The 12,990-nt window shown below is 40.4% G+C and overlaps 1 protein-coding gene across 1 annotated transcript in view; it reads left to right on the forward strand.

Moving 5' to 3' along the window:
• LOC104290720 (netrin-4-like) overlaps positions 1-11,659 on the forward strand; it is a 52,257-nt gene extending 40,598 nt beyond the window's left edge. Inside the window, exons 6-10 of the mRNA XM_009889864.1 lie at positions 5,061-5,274; positions 6,029-6,165; positions 7,184-7,252; positions 8,389-8,559; positions 11,523-11,659. Coding sequence (XP_009888166.1) covers positions 5,061-5,274; positions 6,029-6,165; positions 7,184-7,252; positions 8,389-8,559; positions 11,523-11,659 — 728 coding nt within the window. The remainder of the gene's footprint in view (positions 1-5,060; positions 5,275-6,028; positions 6,166-7,183; positions 7,253-8,388; positions 8,560-11,522) is intronic.
• The last annotated feature ends 1,331 nt before the right edge of the window (positions 11,660-12,990 follow it).

Genomic DNA, 12,990 nt, shown 5'->3' on the forward strand with positions numbered 1-12,990 from the left:
ACAACTCTGGTTATTCAGTAAAAAACAGTTACTGTTTTGAGCATTGCTAATATGTAAGAAATTAGACAATTAGACCACCAGGTACATTTCTCTCGTACCTCAGCCTGCTGATCATAAATTGAAGAGGTGCCACTTGCACTAGCATGCTTGTGAGGATTTAAATGTACCAATTCCAAGGCATCATCTCACTTTGAGAAAACCACGCAAACAGTGCCAGACTAACAACACTAAATGAAAAACCCACCCACTGGGCAAGTGCTGAAAAGCAGTAATGAACTGCAAACAGCAAACTGGATGGATGATTTTGGTGAGAGCAACCTGGTCCTCAGCTTCCCATTTTGAACTCAGAGGAAAAAAAAAAACCCACAATGGGAGATCAAAACTTGACCTTTGTGTACAGTAGATACTGAGCTGGGAAAGGAAATCTGATGAAAAAGCTGAATGAAATGCTGTGCTAATCCCTTTGAGAAAGCACGCTTGAAGAGTGCTCTGCCATCCAGAGCAAAGTCTAGGTTCAGCTGTGACATCCCCCTCAGGCTCACAGAAAGTTAACAGGACACTGCCCAGGCCCAGAGAGAGTCTTTAAGCATTAGTCATAATAATGAACAGCATTCTCTCTTAATCACTGCTAGGGAAAAAAAAAGTTGTATAACAATTGGATGTCCTGGCACTATCCAAACCACCCTTTGCTGACCCTCCAATGTGAGACTGCAAAGACATTCCCTTGAAAAAAAAAAACAAAACTGTTGAAATTTTACATGTAAATGTGAATCTGATATTTCTTTTTGTCTGCAGAGGTAGCCTGCCTCTAATCCCTTTGCTTCTCCTCTTCCTAGCTGCTGGGGATAATGAGAGCCATGTCGCATGCAGACCTTTGTTTTAATTCTGCTTAGATCTATTTTTTTTTTTTTTTTAAAAAGGCATGAAAAGAGCCCCAGAGCAAGGCACACACCTGCCTGTTATTGGGGGTGACAACACAGGATTAAGTAGTTTGGATACAGACTTGTACAGGAGCTTAGACTCGGAAGCCTAATCGTTTCCTAACCAATGGTTAGAAAAGCTGCTGTATCCTTAGCTCCTTCCTGTGGCTTATTTGGAGGCTTAAGGGATCCTTCTGAAATGGCACCATCTTTTGTACTCACCCTTTGCTTAGCTTAAAAAATAATGCAGGCATGTAGACCCATTAAAAATGGTGTCCAGGAAAAAAAGGTTTTTTGCTCTAACCACAAGGGTTGAAAATTAAAATGTGCCCAGATGCACATGCACGCGCACACACACAGAGAAAAGCTCTGCTTCCCATCCTTTTACTTCTGAGCAGAGGGAGTGAACTTTTAATTGTAATATCACAAAGGCCTGACCACATCTTGGTTCAGTCTGTCTTAATCAGGCCTGACCACACACACAGCTGTCTATCTTATTTCCTTCATTTAAGAAGCATTATTGGCTGAGTCAATCCCCACATCTGACATGCTTTAAAAATTGCCCTGATTTGGTCATATGCTCCAAAGATGCACATGTATATATTTCAGATTCAAAAGACTGTGTTTCATTTCTCATTTTGCCTGTTTTTCATCAAATAGCCACAGTCTGCTCACAGCTATATCTTATGCATTATTATTAGACAGAAGTTTAAGGCAAGGTACCTCGAAGTCCACTGAATTACTTGGTGCACTTGCTATTTTCCTCTAAGTTTAGACCATATTGTTACAACCCATATTATATTTTACGTCTGTGTCTAATTACATGGGAAAGACAGCTGTGCTGAGGGCAGACAGATTTATTGAGGACTTGAGTGGAGACTGTTGTATGAATTATTCATTTTTCATTATTCCTTGTCTCCTTTTTACAGTAGTTTCTGACAAAACAAACTTAGTGTAAGAGTGAGACTAAAAGGCAAGAGGATGCTTTGTGATACTTCGTGACTGATAGCCAATTCTAAAGTACAATGATGAAATTTTTCATTACACTGCTGTCAAGGGGAGAACCCAAATAAACCAGCCATTTCTGAGCCAGAACTGTCTGCACACCGTCCCTAACATAATTGATGATGCCTTTGACAAACAAGGCCATTGTCATGTCGGCTGGTGTTTTGTTAGACAGGGAGGCGGATGGAGAGAAAACTAGGGTTTGCCAAGAGAAAAGAAGCAAAAATCAGCAGGGGAAGAGGCTGTGTTGTCAAATATTGGGAAATGTAAAGGCATGAGGTTTTGGAAACTTGCTTTTATGTGTCTTTAATTGTGAGGTTTATCTGCAAATCTGTGGTACTATTAAGCAGATAAAACCCAGCCATCAACAGCTGCCCCTTCAGCATGTGACATGTGGGCTCTTATTTTGGGAGTTACCTTAGATGCACAACTGGGATTTTGGCCGTAATACTCTGGAAGCCAGACAATGTACACACCCAAGCTGAAATGCTAAATAAACACAGACTGAGTAAAGCGTTTGCAAGCCACTTGTATAACTCATCTGAAAGTGTTGTACATTTATTGATTCAGCTTGCTTTCTCATCCACCAGAAGTTGTTCCAGTTTCTAATTGGGGAATATGCCCCACAGTTCATTTGGGAACATTAGTTTTCCTGAATCATAGCCCCAAAATAAGGTGGGGGGGAAGAGGCACTTTTTTCCTACCTCCTCATCAGCTTCTGCCAACGCTGTCAGTCACTGTCCTGTAACACTTTCCCTTAGGGATAGGATGGGAGGTCTCATCTTCCTGAATCAGGATCTAGTCTCAGTGAGTCTAATGATGCTAATGATTTACCTATCTGTTATATCACCCTAACTGATGAAACCTGAAAACTGGAAACAAGATGGGAATAAAGAGAGACCCAGAAGTTGCAGAAATATAAGAAAATATAAGATATTTAATGTGAAAACTCCACAGGTAGATCCTACATACAGAGATATTACAGTGAAATAAGAATTTGGATGCAAGCCAGCCCAGATGTTGGCAACCTCTTAATTCTTGTGGCTCAGACCTGCCTGCAGTAAAGGAAGCGGGTGTTTCCCCTCCTTATCCCCAAATCTATGACATCCATTTTTTTCAGTGATGGATGGAACTAAGTGTCTCCTCTTTCAGGATGATGTAGTCAGCCCTGCAAAAATCTGCGCAAAAATAATTCAAGTTGAGCAGCAACAAATCAGAACTTGCCTTTGAAACTGTCAGCGCTAATGAGCACTTCATTGTTACACCTGCTCTCCAGAACTGACAGCAAAATCCCTGGGTTTGCTCCCAAAGTCAAGACTGCTTTGTGGCAAACAGGCGAGCCTGCTGCCATCCGCCAACCAGCTCATTGTGTTGAGTACATTGCCCATGACAGCACGCTTATTTTCTGTCCTTAGGCTATTGTGCTAGTGTCCCTTGAAAACAACAGACTGAGATCCGTCTACAGCAGAGTGTAATAATATTATTAAAAATATTGGCATAAAGAACACAGGGCATGGTGAAAAAATAACTATGTAGTAAGCAGATCATAAGAGAAATGCCCTTTAAACAAAATTGCTCACTCTTTTTCTAGTACTATTTTCAAAAGGTATTTTCTTTTCTTGAGTATCAAAGATGAGGTTGCAGATGAAAGTGAATCTGTCTCTGCTACACTTAACACTCTTTATAGTCATATACTTGCCCCTTCCTCTTGGAAAATGATGTGTGGAATCAGAGTGTTCATTTGGTCTCTTATCTGTGAGCTCATGAAGAAAAGTAGTTTGATTAGAAGCAATGATGGGCAAACTTCAAAAGCTTTGGAGATCATGTTTGGTTCAGATAAGCATCCAAAAGGCTGGCCCCTGATCCAAGCTATCTAAACACCTTGGGTGTCCAACATTTAACTGAAAATCTCTGTTAAAGCAGGTCTTAGCCACAAGATTTTTATTTCTGCCCTCTTCCAGATGGATGAAGTAGTGATGCATTTCCTTTTCAGCTTCTGCTACAAGCAAAAGCCAGGGCATGCTGCTTTGTTAATACAAAAACGAGCTGAAATATGAAGGCCTGGAGTTCAGCTCAGTTCTCGTTTTAATCAGACTTGTTTGAATATCAGAAATGAGTGGGAATGTTTATTGCTTGTATTTTACCTCTGCAGAGCTGTTGGCAGAAGGCTTGACTATCTCAGCTAGCCTCTGCCCTGATGGAGAGGAGTCAACTGTGTTGGCTTTGCGCTACTATCTGTATATTACTTTCCACCACACTCCTTGATGCTGTCGCATTGGGAATGTACTGGTGGTGTGGGATTATGACAATTTATTGTCTGTGCAGGCAGAGTTGCCCACAGGAGCTGTAACTATCTGTTTTACTGCCAAGTTGCCTTGAGTTGCCAGGCTGATGTCAAATTAGCAATAGATCTGGGTTTTTTCCTCCTATTTTCTCATCTCCAGCTACATATAAAATACATCTAGCAAGGTTAGAGATCTTGTCTCATTCTGTCCGCCTTCCTTATAACAAATCTGCTCATTTATTTGTACAGAAAAAGTAATCAGCTTCCTTACACACATACAGTACTGCATGGTGAGATGTGTCCCTTAGAACTCGCACTGAAGGAAATCTATGGATTTTTTGGAGGCAGAAATAGAAAAAGTGTTTCAGGTCATCTGAACCACCCGCATAAGCTGCACCTAGCCCCAGAGGAAACAGTAGCTTTGTGATCTCTGTGTTCATAGGAAAGGCAACATAGGCAATAGCTATAACCTTTTACCTCACCCATGCTACTGAATCTTTTTGCAAAACGCCTAAAAGTGAATCACCTGCAAGCCCCCTTAAAAATAAACACACAGTGGAGGCTTGCTGCCACCACTTCAAAACCCTGTATTGTGAAGATTTGTGTAGTAGAGAACTGACTTGCATACATAAATGGTTCCCAGTTGTACTTGTTTTGCTGTGCTTAATGAGTTAAAAAGAAACAAAAATAATATTGCAAATGTAGGCTGACAATGCAGTGTTTACCAATTTTGACATAAAACTACTGAGCATAAGGAACAGGGCACGAGTTTATCAGCCTTGAAAGACTGTCACTTAACCAGATGACCCCTGGGCACATAATCTCAGTCACCTCTTATGGTATCTCCACAGCCTGCGCCTGCCAGCCAATGGGTTCAGCCAACGCGACTTTCAGCAGAAGCTGGCGATGCCACCCCAAGACGGGATTCTGTTACTGCAAGCCAGGTGTGGCGGGCCCCAACTGCGATAGATGTCTCATGGGCTACTGGGGCTTTGGAGAAAATGGCTGTCGCCCTTGTGACTGTGCCAGAGACTGCGACCAGCACACTGGAAACTGTTTCAATGGGTAAAGAAGCCCTCCTTTGGGTTCACTTTGAGATGGGATTATGTGTAATGACACAAACATTAACTGAAATACTGCAGCAATGACAGTAATTGGAGGATGCTGAAGGGTACACAATCATTTTTAGATTCCATTTGGTGGCTGGCCCACTTTTAAGTCCACTGTATTATCCAAGGCAACCTTGAAATTATGCCTTTTTGCAGTAATAGTTGCCAACTCCACAACTCCATGGAAATACGTACAGCATTTTTAAATACACCTGTTTGCCTTGGAAATAGATGGAAGAGTTTGGAGAGCTTGTCTCTCATCTGTGCCCAGGGAAAATGAACTACAAGGTCTCCCTCTTGTTTCTAGAGGGCAGGCATCTGTACCCCAAACATGCATTAATCAGTACAGAAATTCTATGATTTGCTGAGTGACTGCTGTTTAATGGGCCCTGCAGGTGACCCAAGTTCCTTAGTGACATCAGCAAGTGGTCACTAACTTCAAGTTACTTAATTCAGTAAAAGCAAACAAACAAAAGCAAAAAAGGCCCAATACATAGTTAGTTTAAAAAATGTTAAGTCAGCAGTGGTAAGGCCTAAATAAAAGCCTAGCTCTTGTGGTCTCTCTGTATGGCATGAACTCTTGCTCTTATTTGCACCCCCAACCTGAAAAAAGCAAGCTCATCTGTCTGGATACAGCCCCATGCTACAAACACCCGCTTCCCACCCACCTCCTGTCCTAACCAAGTCTTCTGTTTTATGTGTCCCCCCAGCTATGACAATGAGCCGTTCTTTAACATCCCCATTGGGGGACGAATCCCTGACCTTGTGCAAATGCCAACCAACGAGAGCGAAGAGGAGTGGAAATGGAATGACCACGAGCAGGGATTTTCTGCACTGAGGCACCCAGGTACAACCCACAGTCTGGGAAACATATAGTAACTTAACTTAGTGCCAGTTCTTTGTTCTCCTACCAATGTAAATTGCCCCACTCATCCCCAGCTTGTCTGTCCCCCATCTGCTGGCAACATCTGCTAATGTGAACTATATAGGTTATTATTACACTTACATTGTTATTTTACAAACCAACTGTACTATCCAAGTTTGGGTTTGGAAATCAGTAAGTCATGAATAAGATTGTGTGGATAAAATACTCTCCTTTTGTTGTCAGAATTATAGTCATAATGCTTACGGTTTTACGCAGCTCCTTCTCAAGCATTCAGTTGCTGTTCAGAACTTCAAGTGTTATTTGTAAAAAGACCATGTCAGCCATCACTGAAGTGCACCATCTCTGGGGTGGAATTTGGGTGATGTTAAGAGTAAGATATTCCTGATGGCGCAACAGCTCAGGGGAGAAAGTAAAGAATACTGTATCCAGCTGAAGTTACAAAGTATAGAATTATATACTTATACAATGAGGTGGAGCCTTTAATGCTTAAAGAGTTCTCAGCTTGGCTTCCCACATATGAAGGTCAGCACTTATCAGCATCACTGGCTTTGTAAGACCCAGAGGTAACAGTGCCACCTATTGCATATCTTGACTTTTCTGAGAGGGATATTACCTTAATACCAGCAGGATCAGCATTTCTTAGCTTATGGGATCAAACAAGGGTATTGTTATTTACATGATTTACACCTGGATCTGATTCTTACAAATCTCTCTTAGTATCGGTTTATTGACTGTACAATAGGCCCCATGAGGGCTGCATTTTACTTGACAGTACTGATCAGATTTCAGAACAATTATTGTATCATCTAACAAGAAACAGATCTGCAAATAACTAACTCTCAAACTTAATCTTAAAAGTCCATCCGTATTATGGGAGGTATATACATATAACTTTATAACTGAGTATCATTTGCTTTCCTTTTCTCTCTCGTGTCCTGGCTCTTCTCCAACCCTTTGTGTTCTGTGGTTCCCCTGCTAGAAAAGTGTGTATGCAAAGAAAAGGTGCTTGGAAGCGTCGCTGACTTCTGCCAAATGAAATATGCTTATGGTAAGTGGACAACAGGCCCTCGAGGTATGACAATTTCACAATGTTCTCTCTATGCATGTTATTAGCTGATAGCTATGAAAAATGACAGGACCAGCTAAGTCATGAAATAAGAGGTAGGATTTCTTCTGCCTTTTTTGTTTAGTGACATGTTCAACTTCTGATCAGAACTGAATCGCATTTTTCATACAAGGCTCCATGGTGTCTCCTTTCCACCCAGTTAGCTTCCCTCTTTACAGCAGCAGGAGTGCCAGAATTGTAACTCAGTGGAATAGTTGGCCTCTACATTAAGAATAAATGATAGAAACCTTGCATCTAAACTGCCATTGTTTTTGCACTCATTATGCAGGTTCGAATGGCCCTGCTTGTTTACCAGGAATGTATTTAATAATGTGGTTTATGAACACCAGGTTCATGCCATCACGTGAAGCAAGAAAGGGAAGCTCTGGGATCCAAAGGTTTGAGCTTGTGTCATGACACACTAAAGCCTGCCTGTGGGGCCGATCTCGATGAGACTGCCCAGCCAAAAAGTTATGGGATCCTATTAAATTAAAGGAACAGAAATTTATCATGGCAACCAGATGTTAGGCCACAAAACAAAAATGCTTTTTCTGGTTTGTTCTGCAACCATGGAATTTTAGCCATGTGACGTGCCTGCAGTCTGATGGGAAACTTCCGGCCTTCCTTCCTGTAGAGCAGACAGTCCCTTCCCATAGGACAAAATTTTTGAGAGGCCAGCGTTGAAGCTCAACACAAGTTTTCAAACGGCAAAATATAAAGCCTAGAATCAATGCATTTAAAATCAGACTGTTAGCTGCTGACCTATTTTTTCCAGCCTTCCTATGTATACATACAAGCGTTTTCCTGTGATTTCCAAGCATTTGATATCAGCCCATTAAAAAGTAGTTGCTAAATAACATGATGAAAGCATCAGTTAACTATTTCATAGAAAAATCTAGTTTTTCTTCTCCAAATTTATTTAGAAAAGCCATGGACAAACACTGGAATACACTTTCTGTACAACTGCAGTATTTTTCATGTCTTCTTTCAAGGTGTTAAATTTCTACCTTTTAGCAGCATAAATGAAAATTAATTTAGAAATTTATTGTTCATCTCTATCTTGGTATGTTTTCTGGTAGTGATAAAAGCAAGAATCCTATCAGCTCATGACAAAGGGACCCATGCAGAAGTTGTTGTGAAAGTGAAGAAGGTCCTGAAATCAGGAAAAGTGAAAATTGCTCGGAGCAACAGAAGCATTTACCCAGAATCCTGGACCAACAGGGGATGTACATGTCCCATTCTCAATCCTGGTAAGGACAAAATGCTTACCGGGTATATTTTTCCCCTGTAAACAGTAGTGACAACTCATTATGAACATTAGCTATGGCTGCTCAACACTTCCATCAGTCTTTCTTGGGCAGAGTCCTTTGACTCATCCAGACCAAAGAGGAAGTCAATATACAGCTGCAGTAAAAAGCATTTTGTTACGAGGGAACAAAGTTTTACCAAGAATCCCAAACCTCCCGAGAAGTTTTTTGCTTTCAGTGACTTTATTTAATCTTCCAGAATATCAGTGACTAGAAGAATGTTTGGGAGAAAAAAAGCCACCTCTGTATTTTTAGGTCCAAAGAGTTTTCTTCTTCACTCTGTATTCTCACATCCCACTTTACTTCTTTTTGGAAAAACTAGAAATTATTGTGAAAATTTTAGGAAGTAGAGGGAATCTAATTTCTTCTATGTCTTTGTAATGGTTTCAAATAATGAAAAGTAAGTCTTAATTCCTTCTTCTACTGTAAATTCTAGTGCATGCAATGGCTTGTTCCATCAAAGCCTAAAGCTGACAGCCTGCAGTATATTGGAAACCAATCATGAGTTGAAAGCATAAATCCAAATGAATTTAATTTCAAACCAAGTAAGACAGGACAATCTTTAATAATTAGAAAAAACATCTTTTTAAGTAAATAAAGCCCCTCTTGTTATAACCAGTTTAGGACAGGCCTCTAGTTTTGCTCCTTAACCACACTGTATCAGAATGATCTGTGTTTGTTCACTACTAATTATGGGAACCTTCCTGCAGCAGTGGAGTGGAGAAGTAGGGTAGTGGAAAGCAGCAAGCTCCTTCTCTCCAGCTCTGCTGCAGGCAGAAACATCACACTATAGACTGCAAAGCTCAGTGCTCAGTAATATTATCAGTGGCTGAGCAGATACATTCCTTAATTCAACCTTCCCTATTGCTGCCTTTCCTGCAATACTACTTATTGGACCACAGGGAAAAATATGTTTACTTGAACAGCAGCTAAAATCTCTGGGTAAATATCAGAATCTTGCAATAATGTAGTTTGGAAAAGACCTTTAAGATCATAGAGTCCAACCATAAACCTAACACTGCCAAGTCCACCACTAAACCATGTCCCTAGGTGCCTAAGTAGATGCTAGGTGTCTAATTCTGACAGATTTTGATTATTCATAGCTTTTCTTCATATCACTGGAAGTTCCAAGTTGTTGGGACCATGTTCTGCAATCAAATCCCAACAAGACAAAGACTTTGGGTATCATTAGGGTGATCGGTAGTGTATGCTGGGGATCATGTTTCATTATTCAACCATATACCACAGAAAACAGTGACTTGTCATGATTCTAAAAGCAGCACCCAATAGAAAAATTACCCCATGTTTTTCCCTCTGAATAGATTAGAAGCATATCCACTGAGTAAAAGGAATTCTTTGTGCTTCACTTAAAATGTAAGGTTTTATCTAACCTTTAGGACAAGTTCTCAGCTGAAATTAGCCACATACAAGAGACAGCTGTTTTAGGAAAGGCTATGTCAAATCAAACTCAGTATGAATTTTTCCTATTATGGCAAAATGACCTGTACTGTCTCAGAAACAAATTTTGTCTTCCATTACCCGCATCAAGTGAAAGACTGCATATTGAATTTGCACTGATGTGTAATATAGATGCTGAGCTCTCTTTCTCGGGGCAGTTCTTGAATTTGCACATAAAATTTTTGGCTTAATGTAGTCCAAATGAGTAAGTTGTTTTCCTTAGTACCTAAACTCCAGTGGCACACTTGTGCATAATCCTTTACCAGTGCTCCCTGTGAAACTGTGGGAGCCCTGAATCAGATGTTAATAAAACACTGCTTAAATATGAGGAGATTACATCTGATCCCACACATATTTAGAGAGGGAAAATATCACAGGATATTTTGCTCCTTTGTACCTCTCTAGCTTTACTTTGCACCTCTTTAGAAACACAGGACTGAAGACATACGGCTCAGAAATTTAGATGCTAGAGATACAGATGTTATGCCATTGCCTCTTGATAGAATTTAAAGCTATGGAGAAATCCCAATCACTGCAGTTCTGCAGATTTCAAGATATTGCCTGACTGAATCCCTGCCCCAAGATCACAGCATGCCCTGACTCATGGTGGAAGCCTCACTTTTTCGCTCTTCTTGGGGCTTTTACACCCAGCTTTCCTTTCCTTTCCATACAAGCATTAACAGTTACTTTCCAGCACATAATTTCCAAGGAGTGGACAAAGGCACAAGTAGCAGCCTGCAGACCTCTGGGCAGAACCTGACACATAGCTGGCCATGAGTGTACCTCTGTTTCTCTAAATTCTGATCAATAAGGGAATTTATGCAGTTAATACAACACAAAGACTGCTTATATATCTAAGGCAGTGACATGATTAGTAGCAGTATTTGTTTCTTGTGTCCATGTGTAGTTACCCACTTTTTTTGTTCACAGAACTCTTTTTTGAGGCTCTGCTACCTGTATCTTAAGGTTATAACCTAGGCAGTCTGGCTTACTGTTTTGATATGTAATACCAGCTTCCACATCTGTTCAGACTGAATTCTGCTACTCATCATACCTATACAAGCCAGGAGTAATGGTACTGAAGCACATGGAGTTACAGTGACTTAAAACAAAGGTCAGACAGATCAGACTCAAACCTGGTCATCTGCACATGGGGGTGCTGAATTTGGAAGCGGTAAGGCCACTGGAGCTAAATCAATTTGTAGCTGTAATTCCTGAGCGTAATCATATGCCAACATTGAACCTGTGTGCCCAAGAGTCAGCATTGTTAATATGTATGTGACAGTATGTTTACACATAAGATGGCACATGCACAAACTGGATGAAGTTGGCTAAGATGCTACATGCCAGATGCTCATGAAATAGAGAAATTCTGCATTTAGTCCTGTTTTCTTCTATTTATTGACTGAAGTTTCCTCCCCCCCCCTTTTTTTTTTTTCTTAAACTAGGTACTGACTATCTTATAGCAGGCCAGGAGGACTCTAGGACCAGCAAACTCCTTGTGAACATGAACAGCCTTGTGAAACCCTGGAAAGCATATTTGGGAAAACAAGTATCAGATATTCTTCGAACTGGGTGCAAATAATTTCTGCTTCAGAAGTTACAGTGCTGAACTTTGCCTTTTAGAAACACTGCAGTGAAAGGTGTAGTTAGCTCATGTATTCCCATTCAACATGCTCCTAGCTGAAGCGATGAAAGCAGACTGACCATCCTTTTTCTCCTTTCACGTGCTTAGACAGGATACTTGGGACATGACTACTTTTTTCAAAAAGTGCACAACCTTATCATACAAAATTAACTAGTGCATCATACATAGGTTGCAAGTCAGTTCTTCATTTGAGCCCGATTCCATGCAGCCAGAGAATCATTTTACAAGGCAGAACTAAAGATATGGATTAGTGTTTCCATACTTCAGGTCAGAGCCTGATATGAATACATATAAGCTGCTTACATAATGCATTCATTACTTGGGTGTAGTTTTCTTTATAAGTGACCACTAACAGGCAGCAATTTCTTTCAGCTTTACAAGTGGCATAATACTAAAGCAGCATATCAAATAATACTCATTTAAAAGAGCTCAGATTGATTTAACATCAGACTGCAATTATGCCAATATAATGGGTCGCTTTCTAGAACGCAATTATTATCCCATTGCTGAAGAGAAACAAACTAACATGTGACTTATCTTGGGACAAGGTCCTTTATAGACATACATTGCTATCATCAATGTTTAGTGCTGAGGTCTGCTGCAGAAAGCACCTCAGCTAAAACTTGATTCCAAATCCAACCCTTGCTCTCAAAGGTCATTTTGCTCTTTGCTGTAGTACTTTAGTCTGTAGCACCACAAAGGTTTCACAGCAATTACCACTATAAAGCCTTTATGCTAGGAAAGAGCCAAAACATGTGAGGAACTAGTAACTGCTAATGTTGAGACTGTAACACTACAAAAGCTACTGGGCAGAAGCAGAAGGTAAATGGATTGGCTGGACCATGTATTAAATGAGGTAGCTATAGTTACTGTGAGAGCAACCTGGCTATTCAAACTGTGCTCAAGACCACGGGCATTGGATTGCACTTAGCACTTTCATTCTGCTTTGTTTCTCTTGGTCACCACTTCAGGTTAAGATACTGAAGCTCGGCTTCCTTCCCATTGTGCCTGGGATTATTTTTTCCTCCACAGAAACATAGGAGTGGTAACATCTGCACTCTCGGTAAAAATAGTTCTGTTCTGCAAAAGCATTCTTTCTAAACCATTTTTACCCTATTCTATAGTAATTAAGGGGTAGCTACTTAAATCATTCCCTAACACAGTATTTTGAGGAAATTGTAGTTTAAGACCTGTGTCCCCTGTTTGATTCACAATCAAATGAAGCTGATTAAAGCACATTCTCTTGTCAAGTAAAGCAGAAATCATAA

Source organism: Charadrius vociferus, unplaced genomic scaffold (genome assembly GCF_000708025.1).
Source record: "Charadrius vociferus isolate BGI_N301 unplaced genomic scaffold, ASM70802v2 scaffold257, whole genome shotgun sequence".
Taxonomy (NCBI): domain Eukaryota; kingdom Metazoa; phylum Chordata; class Aves; order Charadriiformes; family Charadriidae; genus Charadrius; species Charadrius vociferus.